The sequence below is a fragment of the Coturnix japonica genome, chromosome Z (assembly GCF_001577835.2).
Source record: "Coturnix japonica isolate 7356 chromosome Z, Coturnix japonica 2.1, whole genome shotgun sequence".
NCBI lineage: Eukaryota > Metazoa > Chordata > Aves > Galliformes > Phasianidae > Coturnix > Coturnix japonica.
The window spans coordinates 31,571,590-31,592,742 of record NC_029547.1 but is presented as its reverse complement, the minus strand read 5'-3'; the positions used below and the strand labels follow the sequence as shown (position 1 = coordinate 31,592,742).

Sequence of the window (21,153 nt, the reverse complement as noted above, 5' to 3'; positions counted from 1 at the left end):
TACGTGCAACACAGGAGATTCGTAAGTACACAGTTTCTTAGCATTGCCCTCTTAGAGCAGTATAGAACACTTGTGTACTCTAGAAACTGAGACTAAGAGATTCCAAGAATAGATGGTACATACTGGAAAGAATGTAATTTCAGTTGTTAGAATTACACTGCTTGAGTAATAATTGTAACTTCCTTTTTTCTACGCAACACACAGTAAAATACACTATATAATAAGAAAAACCTTAGTTTTCCCACATAGCTTCAGATGTTCTGCATTAAGAGGATCAAATGAAGTTCTTGAAGTCTGTATTGAATGTCTTGACAAATCTAAAAAATTAGTTTTTAAGAAGCCTTTCCTTGCCTGAAAAGGCCATCAGGTTGAAAAAATGTTCAATACAGTATACGGTGTTGTGATTATTAGTAGTACTAAAGGTTTGCCAGTGATTAGAAGTTATAATTTTGAAATTCAAGGTAATCTTCCCTGTGCATACTATGACTTTTTAGAGGTGTCTACCTTCCTTGCAAAACATGAAGTTGAGCAGATTTTTCAAATAAAAATGAGAGTTGAGAGAAGATAAAATGTTGGTAAATAACATGAGTAATCAAATTTTTATGCACCATGAGTGAGGCATAATGAATGTAGTTATGAATTGTTAGTATGGTACTTTATACTACTGTTTTAATTGACTCCAGGAAATTTCCACTGTTCACAGGGATTTCCAAAAATCCCAGAAACACAAGCTTCTGCCTTTAAAAATGATAGTAGGCTACAAAGCTATCTAACAAAAAGACATTACATAGTAGGTGTGGAATTTAATAAAGTCTGTTTCATATTTTATTTTTTCACAAAAGCAAGGTGATCAGATTTCATTTAAATGATCTCATTTCACTTTACTTAATTCTCAAGTGGCTTTTTCATAGTTCCTCCAGTTTTGTTAATGCTTTGCAGTTAAATAGGTAATTTTGTTATTTTAATATCTTTTATAAAACCTACTTTTTTGTAATAAATTTTTAAAGGAAAATTTCAGTGTATCTGCTTGTTAAAGGAAATAATTTATCAATGAAGACTGAGCTGAGAGAAATTATTTAATTTCCTGAGAGTATCTGGGCAAGATCAGGAAGTGGAATTAACTGTCATAGTTGCATTTAACTTAGTTTCATAACTTACACAGACTGGTCATCTGACACTTAATGTGTTCTCTTACTTTATCAGAGCTTTTTTGTATTGTGTTTTGGAAATGAATCTCTTTTGTTGTTTTTTGGGTGTTTTGTGTAGTTTTATCTAAAAATTACAAAGTAGTCATGGTGCTATCAATTTTATTTTGAGATTTTTCTCTAGTTTCTGGGATTCTTTTTTTTTTATTTGAGTTGTGTCATTATATTTACAAAGTCTTTTTGATAAACAGCTGTGATTGTCTCTCCTGTGCAGAAAGATAATAATAATTTACAGTTTGATGTAATTCTTCTCAGGTGGCTGCCTTTATGAGAATATAATTGGCAGCATAAAAGTCAAATGGCTAGTGGAAAAAAAAATAAAAATAAATAAAAAAATAAAAAATTAAGACCTTCTATTGAGTGCTGTAGAGAAGGAAACCACAAGTTTAATAGAAAATGTTTACCCTGTGCAACTCATGTACTGCATTAATGCAAAGTCAGTAAGCTTTTCTTCTATGTTTTACATTCTTTCTTCAAAGGTACTGTAAGCCATTTTTAGCAAACAGAACTTAATGCATTTTCTTTCCCTTTTTAGGCACAGAAATCATGGATAGAAAGAGCTTTCTACAAGAGAGAATGTGTTCATATCATACCCAGCACCAAAGACCCCCATAGGTAATTACATGATACTTGCAAGAAAATGAAGCCAATTACAAGGGAGTATCTTACATATGCATATGTATATATATGTAGATAAAAATAGTTTTTAATGCCATATTTAATCATAATTGGTTGAATTACAGATGAAGATGTATATTTCTATGAGCACTGTTCCTTTACATTTCAAAACATACTTCATCAATAAGAGACGTGAAAGGTCATCGGTGTCTGTGTTTAATTTAGAAACATAGAATCATCAAGGTTGGAAAAGACCTCTAAGATTATCCAGCTGGTGGATAGCACCAGGATTTCCCACTAAACCACGTCCTTCAGTGCAATGTCTAAATGTTCCTTGAGCACCTCCAGGGTCAGTGACTCCAGCACCTTCCTGGGCAGCCCATTCCAGCACTCAACCACTTCCCCAGAGAAGAATTACTTCCTCCAACCTGAATTTTGCTGGCCTAATGAATTCAACCTAATGTATCTGAGGACACAGAAAATGTTATTGAAATATATGATAATGCAAACAAAATATAGAAAGAAATCTTAGTATCTGTACTGTATTGGTTTGGGATAGCAAAAATGAGGTCAGCAGAGTTGAAAGGTTTTTGAAGGGGAAGATGTATAGGCTGTTTATTATGTCTTACTTATATATATGCATATGGTAATAGATTTCTGCTTGTTTGATATCATAGGTGTTGCTGTGGGCGTCTAATAGGTCAACATGTTGGACTGACTCCGAGTATCTCCGTTATCCAAAATGAGAAAAATGAAAGCAGGCTTACTCGCAATGACATCCAGTCAGAGAAGTGGTCCATCAGCAAGCACACGCAGCTCAGCCCAACGGATGCTTTTGGAACCATTGAGTTCCAGGGAGGAGGCCACTCCAATAAAGCCATGGTAATCATGATTTTCTCTTAGATAAATAATGTTACTAGCTAGTTGCCGGGGGGGGGGGGAGGAAGAAAAGAAAAAGACCAAAAAAAAACCCAAAAAAGATAAACATTCCAGAATAATCAACAGCATTCTTTCTTAATTTAATTTTGAATTATTTAGTGTAAAAATGTACAATACATAATTACATATTGTGTTCCAAAGAACTCGTGAACAGAAGGAAATGTAAAAGCTATAGGGCAGCATAGAAGGGGCTACTTTTGTAATAACCAAGGACATGCTAACGTGCAGTTATCTAAATTTTCTTTCAGTAGCCCCCTATCTCTCTTTTTCTGAATAGTATTAGAATTCAGCTGTGGCTTCCCTTCGCTGGGTGTGTCTGCAAGGCTGACAAATTTGAAATAGATCTCCAGAGAATTCCTCCAATCATAGGTTGAAGGACAGACCAGTTAGATTTACTTGCTTATCTTCCAGTGAAATAAGAGGCCTACCAGTGTGTAAGCAAAGAACTGAGACAGTACTTGTATTGCTCCAGATTTACTTGATCCAGGAAGTCTGTATTATGATAAATTCCTAATACAATGTTATGAAGCAATACCAAAGTGTGTTAATCTGAATGCATTTTTCCATTAAGTGAGAGAAGTTTGCAGTACCCACACTAACCTATGCATGTATTTCTACATAGCATTACATAAAAAGAAGAATGTATCTGGCTATAGCTAAACTGTAGTTCCTGTGGCCTTAGGAATTAAAAGCAAGCCTGTATCCAGCATGCTGTGGCTAAGACACTGCTTTGGGCAGCTGTGAGCGTGGAGCCAGAATCCACAGGTGCTCTCCAGAATAACCTGCCCAGCAACCTAGTGCTGTCTTCTTTTCCTGCATACTACCTTGTCGGACTCTCAGGACTGTTGTACTACTAGAAGGATTAGAGATGATGGCAGGCTCAGTACTGCACTATGATGAGTCTGGTGTTTTGCTCAGTTGTGTATGTGGTGGATAGAGGTGGAAATATTTGGATGATTGATTCCATTCATCCAGATGGATGAACTCTAATGTTCAAAACCAGAAAACACTGTTGACCCAAGAAACTAACAGCAAATTAGGTCATTTCCTTGCAAATATCATAGACACCCTATGTTCAGTAGATAACTAATCACCTAAAAATCTGCAAGGTGGTTGCTCAAAGAGAATATGATTCATCAAATAACATTTAGACTGAACAAAATTGACACCCTCCTTGGCACCAATATGAAACAAACTATGTTGTTGGATCTTCTAAGGACTGTGATTAAAACGGAATGCTTTTCAACAAAACTGAGATAGATTCAGAGAAGTAGTTACCATCATGCTATTATCTGTATATGATTACATTAAGCTCTTTCTGAGAAAGAATTATCAGTAGAGCTTTCTGAGTGATATACTTGAAGAGCTCTTCAAAGCAGTGAACTGCCCAAGGCATTTGAGGCAGCTGTGTACTAATTTGGAGTTTAGGGAAAGTGTAGATTTTAATTGCATTACAAGATCTCTGGTCTTCTCAGTTGGGACTATGAGAAGATCTATCATAAGGGAACAGGAGTTGTTTCAAACTCAGATGAATGTATGAATGTATGTGAAATAAAAATAAGTCAACATGAACAACAGAAAAACCTTGACACAGAGCACAGTCAGGACTGCAAACAAAAATAATACCATGAAGTATTTAGAAAAGAGGAGACAAAAGTAGTTTAAAAATCTCAGAGATCTAAATAGTTTTAAAAAAATCAAGGAAAAATATAGATGAAACATTTACTGCTTGAAAAACTGTGGTTTTATCTTAATAGTTCTGGAATCAGGAAGATGGTTGTATCTGTGATACATTCATTAAACCTCCCCTGAAGTGTAGGAACAAAATTATTCACTAATTAAATATCTCTTCAAAAGCTCCAAAAATTCAATCATTCTGCTACTAGGAAAAGTGCTTCAAATTTAGCATTTCTCTAAAAATCTCTGAAAGGGTGTCTCATTTGATTAACATTAGTGATACCTAAAGCACAAAAAAGGAGGAATGCAAGACTTTAATGGCATGTTTTTTAAACAAGTATCAACAATGAATAACAACTAATTGGATAATAATTATAATATTAATAATATTAATATTAATAAAAATCAATCTTTGCATATAATAGTGTGTTTCTCACTAAAAATAGTGCTAAGGTGTCTTTATTATCATACTTCCAGTACTCCACATTATTGCAGAGTAGATTTTAGTCAAATCTGGCTAAGTAGGTGTTGCAGTTTTATTAACAAAAGATAAATGAAACTTCTGTCTCTGAATTTGCTGGACACAAGATCTTTCCCATAATAAGCAACAAACTTACCAAAAAATGTTTTCTCTTTCCATATTTTAAAACCCAAGTGCAGCAAGCATGGAACATAAATCAAGTGGAGGAGGGAGGGAGAGAGGGAAGGATTGGACGCAGCACGTGAAAAATAAATCTTTGTTCTTTTCTAAAATTAGACTACTTAATTATTTTCTAATTACTGGATATCAAATATTGCTATAGTATAAAAGCTGTTTTTCATAATAGTCATGTTAAGAAGTAGGTTAATTATATGCCTGTTGCCTAAAAGAATAAACTTATAAATCAGCAAGATTTAGCAAGATAACTAAGATCAAGCAAAGCCTTGGGGAAGAACTTTTATTTATTTTAGTTCCTGAAATGGATGCCTATGCCTAAAATTTTTAAGTGTGATAAACACAGAACAGAAGCACACCATCTTGTTGTGCATGAAGGGCAAATCTAGTAGCTTTTTCTGAATCAAGACTACAAGAAATGAGATGGCATTTTGTAACAGAACCAACTGTGACCTCAAATTTGTAATTGGGAACTAGTACTTAGTACAGAACAGATCAGTAGATATTAGACCAACAGATGGTTATTTCCTCCACTGAAAATAATAAAATTAGATTTTATAGTGACTCTTGTTAAAGATGTGTAAAAAGCACATTAATAGCCATTAGTGTTGTGAAAATGTAGAGATAATCCTTTAAATCATATAACTCACTTGAAAAAAAAAAAAAAAAAAGCGGCATTCTTTTTTGTTGTTGTTTTGGGGTTTTATGTTGTTGTTTTTGGGTTTTTTATTGGGTTTTTTTTAATTATTGTTTTTGTTACAGTTAATCTATATTCAAAGGGTGTTTAACAGAAATCAAAAGAATGTGTCATAGATGAAGAAAAATGGAGAACATCACAGAAAGGCCATGTAAATCAATGATGTTCCTTCCACAGGATGCTTAACGGAACTTAGAGAAGGCCTTCAGATGTTAGGGAGAAAATTAACTTACAAGGAACCAGTCTGATTTTGATCTAAGTTACAGTTTTGCTGTTGAATTTAGTGAGAATATGGTCAGACATTTTCTGTGAAAGTTACACTTGGAGGGATCAATCTTTAGCTTGTAGAACTATGCAGTGGTGAAATCTTGTCTGAGACAAGGGAAGTATCCACCCAGTCTTTGCTCACATCAAAGAGGACCAGAAGAGAAGTGTTGGATTGCCTGCCAGATCAAAGAATGTTGTCTGAAGATATTTTCCTTGATGAAATAAAATAAAATCAGTTTTATTCTGAATCTTTCTTATCCCTGTGACTCTCATCTGCTGTTATGCACCATGTACTTTCGTAAGATGGCTGTTCTTGAGTAACAGTCATATTTTTACCGCTCCTTGACTTTTGCACTAGGGCATTGAAGTCCAACTTGCAAACACTGCTGTTAGATGGGTTATTTGGCATGGTTATTTTCCAGGAAACAGTTTGATAAAAAAATGAAACAAGTGTTGGCATTAAATGGTGCCCTTGCTGACAGCCTCAGTGCTAGTTTTGGTAATGAGTGGGCAAGACAAACAGGATGATCTTTCATTTTATGGTCATGTGTTGAAATCAGTCAAGTCTGTCAGGGTATAAAAAGACCAAAGAATCAAAAACAGTTACTGGATGGGTTATATAATATACAAGAATGACACTGGCCTCTGCTTTCCAAAAATTTCTTTTGGTCATTATTGATATGAATTTACTTTGTCTAATTATTTGCTTAAAACTCACGGTCTGACTTTGCCACAAGCACATTGAGGTGGCAATGATTCCAAAATGTAATCTCCATGTTTAGACCAGGTTAGTCTAATGTCTAGTCTTAAGTCATGCCCAAAGGATGGTGTTTCTCTGATAGTACCCGTAGTGTAATGAGTGCTAGCACTTTTCAGGGTCAGTTGTCTTTAGGGCCAAGGCAAAGAGAATAAGGATTAAGTCACTTAACAACTCTCCAGTGTATTGAAATTTTGGCAGCTTCTGAATCCTAATCAAAACCATTACTCTCATCATCTGATCTGGTCAGTGAGGTTTTCCCATGCTTGTGCTTGAAAGGGTAGCTGATGATGATACAGTTAATTTATAGAAGCTCAGGTGTACCATACTCTATGCCAGACATTTTTACTGTATGCTATTTGTCTTGTAGCTGTTAAGAATGTGCATGACAACTGTAGAGAACATTACTGATATACTGGAACAAATACAGATACACATGCTCATCTTTCAGTTTGGCTATGTCCCACTTGCTCTCCACAGGTGATGGCTATTCATTCTTTCTTGCAAAAACAAACAAACACCTGGATATTAAAAACACCGTGTGCCCCGGTGGCGCAGTGGTTAAGGACGCTGCCTTGCAACACTGGGGCCCGGAGTTCGAATCCCCCCTGTGGCGCAAGTGGTAGAAGTGCCGCTCTGCTACACAGAGGCTCGAATCCCGGGGGCTGGACTCGATGATCTCTAAGGTCCCTTCCAACCCGCACGAGACTATGAAACTATGATGATGATTATCAATTTCTTCTGGAAAAAAAAAAATAAAATATTGAGTCCATATTTCTTACTCAACTGGAAAGATGTCCACCTAACTATCATGTGCTTACTAAAGCAGAAAAATCTTACGGCTATAAGTATGAGTAGACATAATAAAAAGGGACAAAGGGATTACATTGTATATGTGGATATTATATTATTTATCATGCTGCAATGAGTAATGTAGATCTGAATATTCCTGTAGCTGAAAACAAAGGTCCCTATTTTGTGTACCTGATGGCTAATGGATGTGCTAACAAACTGTCAGGGGAAAGAATCTTTAGATAGCTGTATAGGTATTGATTCAAACAGGCATATGATAGGTTATTGGCTTTTGATTACCTACCCTATTTGATAAAAGTGGTCCTTCCAAATCTTACGAGCTATAGAAAGGTTTTACATTGTCTTTTATAACCCCCTGGTGTTGTATTAAAAAACCTCAAAAAAGTATCTGTCATGGCACAAGTTTTGTTAAACAATTCATACATCAGCAAGGTAAAGAGTGGGGACAAGAGAAAGGCTTACCAGGCAGAGAGAGGTCTGTGTGCAATGTAGTGTGGCTGTAGAGAATTTGAAGGCAGTTGCTACCTTTGAGCACACACACACAGATGGACATGTTCTCCTTTGGGATAAAATAGTGCAGATGCGACACAGAAGAGCCAAGATCTGGAAATGTGTAAATGTGTTTCAGAGTAATTTTAGGGGGCCTGTGCTTTGTCGGGCAAATTCCTGAATACTTACAAATAAGTCAGCATTCATTCATTTGAAAAGTACCTATTTCATAGTCTTGCTCACTTTAAACTTATGCATACCTGAATAACCAAACTTGTTTCTGTTACTTCCTATGTTTTGAGTGTTTATTAATTCACAATTCACTAGGTTGTTTTTGCCGGACTACTTAAGTGTTTTCATTTTCTACGTCATTAATTTCAAGACATACATCTATTAAACATTTCTAAGCACATAGATACAATTCATAATTTCCTAAAAGGAAGTTTAAAAATTGGGGGGGGGGGGAAGAAAAAAAATAAAAATAAAAATAATTTTTTAAAAACAAGTGTTCCATTATTGCTAGTAGCCTAGTTTTCCACAAAAATCAGAAAAAAATTACCAACTTTGCAAATAGTTAATGCCTTCGTCATGAAGTTTGACTTTTTTCTGTGTTTTACTGGGCATAGGTGATATGCATTAAGCATCACTAAGTATAACCAATCTTTTCTTTTTCTTTACCACTGCCCTTATTTCCACAGTATGTACGTGTGTCCTTTGACACAAAGCCTGACCTTCTTCTACACCTGATGACCAAAGAATGGCAGCTTGAGCTCCCAAAACTTCTCATCTCTGTGCATGGGGGCCTTCAGAATTTTGAACTTCAGCCAAAGCTCAAGCAAGTCTTTGGAAAAGGCCTCATTAAGGCTGCTATGACAACTGGAGCATGGATATTTACTGGAGGAGTAAACACAGGTAACAGCAAACTTGAAATGAAATCACAGTGGCATCTGTGTGATTTCATCAGTCTGACAGAAAAAAAAAAAATATATATATATATATAGGGGTGATCAGATTTGGTAAACATGGCTTGCTTTATTTTATTAGTGCTGATGGTACTATGTGTAAACATGAAAATGCCAAGTTTATACCAGTCTGGCAGCTACCAAGGAATACAAGGTTGACTTAAACGGGAAAGCACACTGGGGAGGTGAAAATAAAGCCTCCTGTAAGGCAGTTATGTTATTAGTGAAGATTTGACAAGGTCAGCAGTCACCTACAGAGACAGAATAATAACCAGAAGCTCAAGAAGTCAAACTTGTATTGCTTAAAACAAAAAACATTTTTATCCAGAAAAGATATTTCATTTTCTCCTATAAATCTGAAATGCTGATGGGAAAAAAAAAAAAAAATAAAAAAAAAAAATGTTGATGTGATAGAAAATTTTACTGTGAATAAGTATCACTTTTTCCTTTCTTGAAGACCTGTATTTTCCTATTACCCCTGGAGCAAGGGAGATAATATTACCATTTGTATTCAAAGTTGAACACATCTGCAATATACCATATGGGCCTTCTAATAACACAAGACAGCAGCTGGCTCAACTCTTCTGTGAGACAGCACATCATTTTGGGGAATAATCTTCTAAACCTAGTTCCCTTGATAAATAAATGTTGGGAATTAGCTTCCCAGCTATCCTCCCTGCAGGAGACAAAGAGAGGAGGGAGTCAGGAAAAAAGCAAAGATTTCTGCTAAAGATAAATGCAAAAAGTTTTGAGCCAGGACTGATGTACTTGTCAATTCTTGCTATTGTTATTTGCTGTAGTAACACAATAATTTATTACTTCAGTAATCCCACGGAGTGTATCCTCTTACTGTCTATGGAATATATTGTAATCACTCTATCATGCGTCAGTTTTAATGCTTTGGGGATCAAATTTTATGTATTTGAATATGTGTGCTAATCGAGAGTCTTGGGCTATTTAGATTCCAGGGCAAATAAAATTTAAGACAATGGTCAGTTTTATCATATCAGCAATATAAATAGAAAAGAAGAGGCGTAACTTCTGATCTGTTAGATAAACAATTGTCTGTGTTAAACATGTATAGGTACATCCCTCATGACTCTGCAGAACAAGGAAGAACATCAGGTTAAATTTTGACCTCTGTACTGTGGTGACAATAACTGTGTTAGTTGCCCGATACTGTTGTGATGACATTGGCAAAGACAGATACATTTTTAATTTAAAAACATATTAGAAAACTGTAGAAGTTGCACACTCACGCATGCAGTGTATATACCACATGAACACTGGAAATCATCCTACAGAAATTTTATAAGCAACAACCAAATAAAGTATTTGTATTTGTAAAACACTATTTTTTCAAAGCATCGTAGCTGTGAATGCCAGAACAGTGCAAATAAATCAGAAAAGTCAACATTGTTACTGCTGAAAATGATTTATTTTTTTTTCATGTAATCTAAAGTGACCTACTCAAAGCAATCAACTTCAGGTCATGATGTTTTACTATTAAAAGGCATAATTTTGTGTTCTTGGATATCTCTTATTGGTACTTCTGAATGACATAGCAGAACACCAAGTTGCTTCAGGTCTAGGTTTTCAAATTATATGGGTGGAAATTAAGTGTTTTATCTCTGTGTGAAATTATAAAAAATTAAGATTTTTTCTACTCAGTTCTGTTTGTATTGAATTTTTACATCAGATTTCACTTGAGGAGTATAACTGAAAAAACCTGAAACGCTTCCATCGTGTTGTGAGTCAGTGTGCCAGGGATGGTACATTCCTAACTATAAACATGATTGGTAAAGAACTTCAGCAAGTTGTTCAGAATATTCATGCTGTTTTGAAAGTTGAGTGCCCTAAACAGCTGAATTTCTTATTCTCTGGGCTATAGTTTAAATTATAGACGATTCTTTCACGAGGACAGAGTGGTTCTTTCTTTTTCCCTTTATACCACTGGAAGGAAACACACACTAGGTCTTAAATGTTTTGGATCTTTCTTTTTTACATGCTACATTTAAAGTGCAGATAAGCTTGACTAGAATTTTACCTACTGTGTGACTGTTACATTTACAATCCAGTTATTTTAAAATTCATGGAATCAGAAAAAGAAGCAAACAGAGAGACTGAGTAACAGATAACAACCACAGCAAATCCACAGGTCTGCCGCAGTGCAGATGGATACAGTGGATAAACAAATAGATGGACAGATAGATAAATAAATAAATTATTGATGCACAGGCCAAAACTGATTTTGTGAAAATGAAGGAGGAATGGATTATGTCCTATGGACTAGGATACATCTGGAACACTGACAAAGTACATCAAAAGCGTACAAACCAGGAGTATCAGAAAGCACAGGAAAGAGAAATAGGGAGCAGTCATTCTCTCTATACTAATTTCTGTTTTTCTTTCTAATCCTCAAGTGATTGTGAATTTTTGCAAAAAATGTCTGACCAGATCACTGCATAGCAGTGGAAGGATTTGATTCCTTTATTCTGGCACACAGTATCCTCATCTTTCTTTTTCCATTTTTGTGCTTGTTTCCGTGTTTGGGAAGGATACATATTTCATGTGTCTGCTTGCATACATGTGCATTTATGAACATAAGTGTAGATAAACAAGTTACAGTCTGCTCTCATTGTTTCTCCTCTTATTTCTAGGCCTGTGTAAATATTTTTCCTGCTACTTCATTTAATAATTTTGTAGATTAGATAAGACAAGCATACAATATAATAATAATATTACTATAATAGTAATCAGTGAAAAAATATTCCTTTCTTGACTGAGAAGCATTAAGTTGTCTTTATTCACTGCATAGGAGGTCCCTAAAAATAGGATGCTTACCATATTATAGCATACAAATCCATACCATACCACATGAATCTATACCAAAATGAACAGAAGTGTCAGTATTTTTAAATCTCCGGTTTGTGCTTTTTTCCCCCAGGAGTCATTCGACATGTTGGAGATGCACTGAAAGATCATGCCTCAAAATCACGGGGGAAGATCTGCACCATTGGCATAGCTCCCTGGGGGATCGTGGAAAATCAAGAGGATCTGATTGGCAAAGATGTAAGTCTTGTGTGGACATAGATAACCTCCAGTATATATAAATTTTGCAGTTATTTTCCTTTTCTCTCTGTCATGAACTTCTTACAGAATTAATGCCTACAACAGCAGAAATCAGTACATAACCAGAGCTTCCACTATGGGTGATCACAATTTTGACATAGCAACAACAACAACAGCAACAATAAAAAATAACAAGAGGTCAAGAAATAGAAATTTGCAGTACTTTCTAGAACATATATTTTTTAATTTTAAAATAAATCATGAAGAAAATGTACTAAAGCTTCATCTTTCAATCATTATGTACTGGAAAGCTTGAAGTCCAATTCATTTTGCAACAGTATTATGGTGTATTGGTTATATTCATACTTACAGACAGTCTCCCATGCAACATATTCCATCCTATTACTATTTATTACCTCAGCTGAGAGAAGTCTCATAAATATTGGCCATGAGATCAAACCTCAATGAATCATAACACCATTTACCTCCTAATAAGGCCACATTTCTGTCACTCGGAAAAATTAAGTACTTTCCTTTGAAATGGATTAGTGGCTTCTAATAAATCAAAAATAGTGTTATCATCACAGTGAAAGGAATAACAGTTAAAGAAAAAAAAAGAACTGAAGCAAACATATTTATGTAAAGTCTTCCATGAGTGTGACCATCATGAGGGCTACAATTAGAGAGTTATCACTAATAGCAAAAGCAGTACTTAAATATATCTGTGGTAGACAGATATATAGCTCTGTGACCCCTGATATTTCCATGAAAAGGCTGATTGGTGGCATCTTCAGTGCATCTTGAGTGTTACTGATTTATACTGGACATGTAATAGTATGCTTACAAGTATTGCATTTCATCTCAATTTTATAATCTAGTCAGGATACTTCATAAAAGCTTTCTTCAACTCTTCATAGTCCACTGAGTTGTCTGCAAGCTTTTTGCACTCATTAAACTTAAACCTCTATATGACTCATTTTGAGGTAGGCCACTTGTTATTAAATCTTCTTAGTGATTAGTTGTTGCAAAAATTATCCTTTTTTTCAACACTTTCCCTCCCTTTCTCTATAATTTTCAGTTACCAAACCCTTGAAGAACTTTCTCTCCCATTTTGTGTATGCAGTTTCTTTTGTAACACTTGGTGAGCAAGCATTTTGAAAATCAAAGTTCACTGTGTTGACTGGCTCATTAGAGGCGAATGCTGTGAAATGAACCAAGAAGAGAGAATATAAATAGTACCATAGAAATGTAAAATGAACTGTCATTAAGCATAACACAGAAGACACAAAAGATTGCAGGGGGAGAAAAAGAATGTCAGCCAGTAGTGAAAGGCCTGTCGAACTCTAGCATCAGCATGGCTTTATGCCTATATGAACTATGTCTGGTTAAATTATCATCAAAACTAGGGTGTTATCAAAGCATACCCTCATGGTTTGGAGCAGCATTGGATACAGAAAATAATCATGGAATATAAGTGGAGAGGGGGAGGAGTTTACTTCTGCCAGTGCACATATCCCAGTACATGCTGCCTCTCCGTGCTTTATGGCACACCAGGTTTGCTCAGCAGAGCTGTGCTTCTGCTAATGCTCCAACACTTGTCTGGCCCATGTTACATCTGAAGTCATAGCTGAGAAGCTTTATTACATCTACCATGAAATCAGTCAGCTCTTTGGTAGCCCAAGGCCTGTCTTCATAGTCGTGAAGATAAGTGGGCAAGTATATTACGCAAAATATTATTGTTGTTTATTTGTTACTGTGACAGCTAGAAGTCCCTGAGGAGACTAATCTTACTCTGATATTGTAAAAGCAATACAGCAGAAAATAGTGCCCAGCTTAACACACTTAGATTCTAATTTAAAAACAAAGCACACAAGAGAAAGTTAGACTGTTGCCTTATTTCCAGTTTTCTAATACAAAACCTGAGAAAGTATCGTTGCTTGCTTAATCTTGTGGAAAACTTGTATTACAGCCATTCTTCCCTTCACACACAGAGTCATTTTTCCATCTGAAGAAATGCAATCTGTGAGTCTCTGTAGTGTGCATGTCATTGAGTCTTCCCTTGCAGGGTCTGTTCAGCCCTCACTTGAGTTTAATTGCTCATCAACACAGTAGGAACAGTGTCTGGGTTAGGAGTACATTGATTTCAGTACTTGCTCTTTGCTCTGTGAAGTCAACCAAGTCTCATTTTTTAGTCCAGAAAAACTGTTATTACAGTTTTAAGTCAAGATATGCTTTTACAGTTAGACTTAGTGAAGAAAAGAACTTCCCCAGCAATGTGATATGTCACTGATCTGTAGCAATGCATTAGTATATGACCTTCTAACTTAAGTAGAATTCCTTGGTTTAGTGATTAAAGGTTTGAAAACAAAAAGGCAAAATGATTCTTCTTTTGATTTCACTAAAAGGTAAAACTGATCTCCTGTGCTGCCATGCCAAATCACTCCAAAATCTGTTACCCAATCTTCCATGCCTTCTCTAAAACTCTCTCCATATGTAGATTCAGTAGGTCAACATAGGAAGAAATTCCCAATTTTTCTACCTTTTTTGTTTGTTTCATTTGTGTCGGAGCTCTATTTTAGTTGTGAATTATAGTGTTTCTCTCCCCATATTTTTCCACTGATATTTGACTTACACTCAGCAGTGAGTGCACAGCAAAAATGAAACTCACAAGATTCTGGAGAAGGCACAATACTTACAGTTTTTATTAAAGGCTCTATCCAGTAGAGAGGAGTTATCAGCGGTCAGCTGAAATCACACAGCAGAGCAAACAGTACAAAATATAAGCCTTCTTTTTAAACTTGTAGCATAAATAAATAACAGTGCTGCATGTGAGCAAAGATGTATTAACAGAAAGAAAAATACTTTCACACAGCAGATTACTACATATATACATAACACCCTACCAATTATTACTATATATTATATAGTATATATATGTAACCATTTTCATGTTCCAGAATAAATTATATTTTTTACTCCTTAGAATTCAAATGTGTACAACAGGATAGTTGTCAATATTAGATAATCTTTATGGACTTGTTCAGAACATTAGGGGGAAAAAAAGCACAAAATGAAAAATGCACAAGTGATGGATGTACCGCTCGCTACTTGAAGCCTACTCTCCGGTTACAGCTGGCATCATAAAAATGAGAAGTAAAAATGGTCTCCTTCCATATAAGACGTATGTTGGACTACTCATAAGTTGAATCCAATCTTACATATTTATTTTGCTAAAAAATAGAAATTGGCTTTCTCATTCTGCACCTAGTATTATTAAAAACTGTACTTTCATAGCCACCATTTTTTATATCAGCACAGATGCAGGATTTTATAACTTTAACTGGGTGTGAAAGAATGTTGTCAACAAAGTTTTTGCTAGGATGCTCAAATAATACAGCAGATTTCAGTAGTCATGCCCTACTTGCTAATATTTTAAGTTTTTCAGTATTGATTTGGATGATGGAATAAGGAGAATATTTCAAAGCTGGAATGTTGTGTGCAGTTTGGAAGGCCATGTCACAGCAGTGAAGTTGTATGAAGTCAGTGTCATGAACTTCATAAAATCACTGAGACAGTAACTCACTGGACAGCTTATTCAGGAAAGAGAAGGACCTTCCATATTGTAGTGTATCACCAGGAAATTATTAGAAGTTTAAAACTTAATTATTGAAAGTTGCAACCTAATAACAGAATGCTTTTTCAGAAAGATGAGTATTATGTTGAAATTTTTTATACAACATATGGAATCATTTATTTCTATAACACTGTGCATGGGTAAGGCATGTAGTTTTGTGGCAAGCCGAACACAAACTGGAAATGTAAAAAATATGTCTAATATTTAAAGTTTACAGACCTGGGATCGTTTACTGTGTTTTACGGCCAGACTGACACCAGGTTCTGCTCATTCCTTTCTCACTGATCTTGTCTGTAAATACCTCATTATAAATAACTTCAGCTTAGTACCACTGTGACAGAACCAAGTGCCTTTCATTTTCAGAATACCACCTTCCTTCATATGACTAAAGGTTATCCAAATCAGAAATAATATTCATTTATGCATTAAAGAGGCTACATCTTTTCATTTTTACATAGTAAGTCTGGATAATAATGTTAGCCTACAGCATGAAACTCCTTCAAACAGCATGAGACTTCTTTTTCTCTTTTATAGTTTAAGAAAGATTAAGTTTTGCTTTAACTACTGCAGATTTCAGATTAACAGTAAAAGTTATGAATCTCAGGCAAGATTTGACTTACTCAGGTAGACAATTTTTCTATTTTTTTAAAAAATACAGCACTTCTTGTAGTTGAATAGAATGCTGTATTAAGATGATATGTGTCCATAAATAGTTTACAAATTCATTTCACTATGACTTTTGTACCATGTCAAGGCATCAGAGTTTCTTTTTCATGTTGGGTTTGTGCCAGCAAATAATTACTCTAAGGAAAAGTGTAGGGAAGAGAGATTCAGCTTTCATTGCAAGCTATAGTGTGGGAAGCGTGCCTGAGGCAAAGCTGGGGACAGTAATATTCGTAGCATATACAGAGGCTTTGGACAGGAATGCTTCTGGGATCCTTTATATTAAACCAAGAACTGTTCTGTTCCCTGGGGTGTCCCAGAACAGTGGGGCATCAGAAAAGGAATAATTTGAACAACAGCTGCTCAGTCTTTCGTAAGCAAAGTTTGCGTCTTTCTTCCTCCTTGCACCATTACCCTGAACATACTGGGTTTGTTGTAAATGCCTTGTCTGCATCTAAATTTGTGTGTTGGATTGCATGATGCATGCACGCTTCAACATTGATGGAGGAATGTGTTGAGAGGTCTGATAAAGACCAGAACACAAGCTTTTTTCTTTTCTTTCACTGCATCAGGTCACCAGCCAATGTCAGTGATCTCCCTTGTCCCCCACCTAGGGTCCTCCAGCACATGGTTCATTTCTTTTCCATCACTGATTACCCTATTACATTTTTTCTCATTGTCCCTCTTGAGATAGCTGAAGGTGCTCCTTCTGTGCTCAGTATCATGTGCCTGTGGGAAATGTAAAATAAGTGTACTAGTGCTTTTAATCCAAGCTTGCTGTCTCCTCAGGCGGCAGAGACAAGCACTGTAGTTGGCCCACCTCCTCACCTATTGACAGCAGAAGGAATAAGTCCTCACCTTTTGCGGTGTGGCTTTTGCATCACAGCATGCTGCTCTTGCAGTTGTTATCCTATACTTATAAGAGCTGTCTTGAGCATAAATACTTCCTTTAAACTTTGCAGAAAAAGTTGCCTGGGGATGTTATTCCCATCTCTTCATGCAGAAAGAGGATGAAAATTATTCTCACTTCTCAGACTGCAAAGAGGATGAGAAGAGATTAAAGTTAAACTTTTTCCAACCTTTTATCTTGCCTGTAAAATGTAAGAGATTTGAAAGAACAAAGGTATGGGAACTGCAAGAGTGAGAAACTGAAAGTCTGCTGAGTGCTCTGGTAAAGCAGTTTACCTCAAAGCTTAAGATTTTGTTGCTTTTCTGAGGATTGTGCTTATCCTTTAATCATGATAGGAGTCTGAACATGTGGTTTGTGAACTTTATTACTCAAAAAGGATTTTCAGCTGTTCAACTATACATGCTGTGAATAGATCAATTGAAAATAATTGTATTCCTGTTTTCCAATCGATAAGTTTTATAAATATGATTCACCCCGCAGTTAATCATCAAGCACAGATCCAAAGCATAACCTTCTACTCTGCCCTCAAGGAGCACTACTAAGTCAGTAAGTGGAGTCTTTGGTACTGCAGCTCATTAGAAAATGAAGTCAGTCTATCACTGTATAAAATCCTGAGCCATGGCTCTTGGGGAAAAAAAGACAATTCTTCAGTAAAACTACATTCATGACAGCTGACTGTCTTTAGTGTGGTTGAACAATGAATAGGCAACTGAGGTCGTTCCTCGTCTGACAGATCTTGCTGCCCTGTGCCCTCCATTTGGGGAGAGCAGGTATCAGCTAAGCAAGTAATTGTTTCAGCTTGATTTTGTTTGTGTGAAAAAGAAGGGTAGCATGTGAGATGTGGTTTTTGTGTATGGAACTTAGTTAACAAGCATCTTCTAACAGTATATTGATTGATGTTATCTGTACTGCCTTGGAGAATAAATGTTTTATGAATGGGATACCAAAAGAAATACAAAAGAAACTTAAGCCAAAGCTATCACCTGTTCCGCAGTCTTGAAGCACACAGTCGTGCTGTTGGCGAGCTGCCCTCTAGTCTTCTCAGTGTCTTTTCAGGACAGATAGCTTAATGAGTACCCTCTGTGTGAACATTTATCATATGTCTGTGAGTTTCCCCTTGCCAGTAATGAGTTGACCAATGTGCTGCAATAATTCCCAAATGAAACAGGCAGAAAAGGATCTCTGACCAAAGAATATCTAACACATGATCCTTATAAAGAATTATTTCTCAATTAGATAACTCTTCTGAACAACAGAATGGGATCTAATCTTATGAAGAAGTTAGTAGGTTAATTTGTATCTGTCTTCTCAAATATGATAAAATATGATAAAATAATTTTGTGCTTTGAAAAGGGCAAGATTTTTTTAGATTTCCCTAAAGAACAATGCTAGATCTGTGAAAAAATACCTTGCTGAGTAAGCATAGAAGAGTTTGTAACATGTCAGGTTAGCATTTCTTTAGCCAGGGCCTCATCTTACAGATTACCAGGAATTTTGTCTTTCAAAATGAAAATGTGTAAAAACTGTGGAGAACTGTATTTCTAGCGAATGTCTTTGACTGATCAGTCATAAGCCCTCTACACAACACCAATTCTTAAGTCACATCAGTGCATCCTTACACTAGAAATCCACCAAGGTAGCTGAAAACGAAACATGGACAAGTGCTGTTGCTTGCTTCTGGCTGGAGGCTATGTGTGGGATAGCACTGCAGCAGTTTAATCTGCTTGTCTACCAAATAGCTTTTTCTGACATAAATTAATCAGAAGTGTTTAAAATTCCCCACTGAATGGAAACTTTCTGAGGTTATTGTCAGTTCAGTTAACTGTCTTGTAATGAGCCACAGGATTTTTTTCCCAAAGAAATTGAAAATATGGTGTAATGTCGTGTCTGCACTTCTCTTAAGAGTGGCACTCACCTGTACTGGAGTGTCTGTGAAGGGCTTCACATGCTGGTGGCTCTTAGTGACCCATAACAAAGGCATGGTGCTACTGGAAACTGTGAAGAAAGAATCAAAGAGCTCAATTGGAAGACAAGAAGATTTATGGAAGCTCTATTGAAAATCAGTAGCAGAGAGCATGTCCATCATGTATGTGTTCACATAGACCTTTGGAATCCGTTAGCTGGACTTGCTTCCAGAGTGGTGTCCACTGATACCACTGAAACAGATTACAGTGGGAAACTCTCTAAGTAATGTCTACATCTAAAAGGTCATTGTTTCCCACTCTTTTAAGTGTGGAAAGATTTAAGTGCGAACATTATTTTCTGTTTTGCAGAAAGAAGACTGCAGTGTTCAAGTACAATAATTCAGTAGTCTTTCACGAACAATTTTGTTTGTATCATCTTGTCAACTAGTGTCTTATAACTTTTACGGTTCAGAGACCTTTTCTGCTTAGTATTGTTTTTTCCTCTGTCTCCAAATTGCAGGTTGTCCGACCATACCAGACAATGTCCAATCCCATGAGTAAGTTGACAGTACTCAACAGTATGCATTCACATTTCATTTTGGCTGACAATGGCACTACTGGCAAATATGGAGCAGAGGTGAAACTTCGTAGACAGCTGGAAAAGCACATTTCACTTCAGAAGATAAATACACGTGAGTAACATTTTCTTTATTTTGTTTTATGATTACAATTATATTTTAAAAATAAAATAGACAATAAGTTCTGTATATTTCAGGGAGCACTATCTACTAGCAAATGCAATGGATGAGCAAGAGATAGGCAAATAATCATGAACAGAGCTAATGCATTTTGGTTTTGGAGTAGTGTATGCAAGATTGCAGCACAAAAGTATAAATGAATTTGTTTCTGATAAGTTTCAAACAATATTTGTCAAAACTCTTCTGCTTCAACTTAGATGTTTGGTATCCCACTTCTCCTCAAAACTGTATAATTCTGGTCCCTTCATTTCATAATCATAAAATCATAGAACCACTATGGCTGGAAAAGACCACTGAGGTGACCTAGTAAAGGTAGAGAGAAGAGTGACAAAAAGTGAGATCTTTTTGTGACAAAATCTTTGCAATTTGGAATGTCTGTATATGTACAGACAGGTATGAAATTCTGTAGTACACAGAAAAGTTTAAGGAGAAATGACTGTACAACTCAAGCAGGCCCAGAGCCATCAATATTTAGAGACAGTGTGTTGCCTGTAAAGTGTTACTCTGTGTTTGCACTATATTTACTGCTCCTAAGCTGTCATTGACTACAGCCTGGGGGGCCCTACGGGGTGGCTCTTCCCTGTCACGAGCATAGGTAAATCTAGGTAACCCGTGACAGTGTCCTACTTAGATTTTTCAACACCAGTGAATCAATTGGAAGCAGCAGTAAATCAAAGTGAGAGCAGTCCAGGCTTTTTAGTTTTATGATATCAATGTAAAATTTCTTTTTCTCAATAGTGTGTGAGTATGCTCAAGTGTGTAAGTTTTCTAAGTTGCACCTTTGTGGGTGTTCTTAGCAGATGGAGATTAGTGTGATCTAAGCCAAGGCTAACCAGATAGTCATACTTGAAAATGAATAAATGAAGTAGTCAAGCTATAGAAAGACGCACTGTAAATGGGATGTTTATAAGAAAATTGTCAGCATGTGTGGTTCACAGCATAAATTTTTGTTATTGAGAGAAGCTTCATATTAAAAAATAAATCTCTTCAGAGATTTAACTTAATTCAGACTTATACAAAACATTTATCCACTGAAAAATGGATAAACTCCAAATCTTGTTAGCTCTCATGACCTCATCAAAAACCTTCAAAAAAGGAAGGATTTCTCACCTCTGGTTTCTCTTTTCAACCCC

At 35.9% G+C, this 21,153-nt stretch overlaps 1 protein-coding gene across 13 annotated transcripts in view; it reads left to right on the top strand.

Moving 5' to 3' along the window:
* Nucleotides 1–21,153, top strand: part of TRPM3 (transient receptor potential cation channel subfamily M member 3) — a 401,802-nt gene that overhangs the window by 276,384 nt on the left and 104,265 nt on the right. For all 13 annotated transcript variants that reach the window (XM_032441175.1, XM_032441176.1, XM_032441172.1 and 10 more), the window contains exons 2-6: nt 1,741–1,820; nt 2,501–2,705; nt 8,816–9,029; nt 12,027–12,151; nt 19,783–19,954. In XM_032441175.1, the coding sequence (XP_032297066.1) occupies nt 1,741–1,820; nt 2,501–2,705; nt 8,816–9,029; nt 12,027–12,151; nt 19,783–19,954 (796 nt within the window). The remainder of the gene's footprint in view (nt 1–1,740; nt 1,821–2,500; nt 2,706–8,815; nt 9,030–12,026; nt 12,152–19,782; nt 19,955–21,153) is intronic.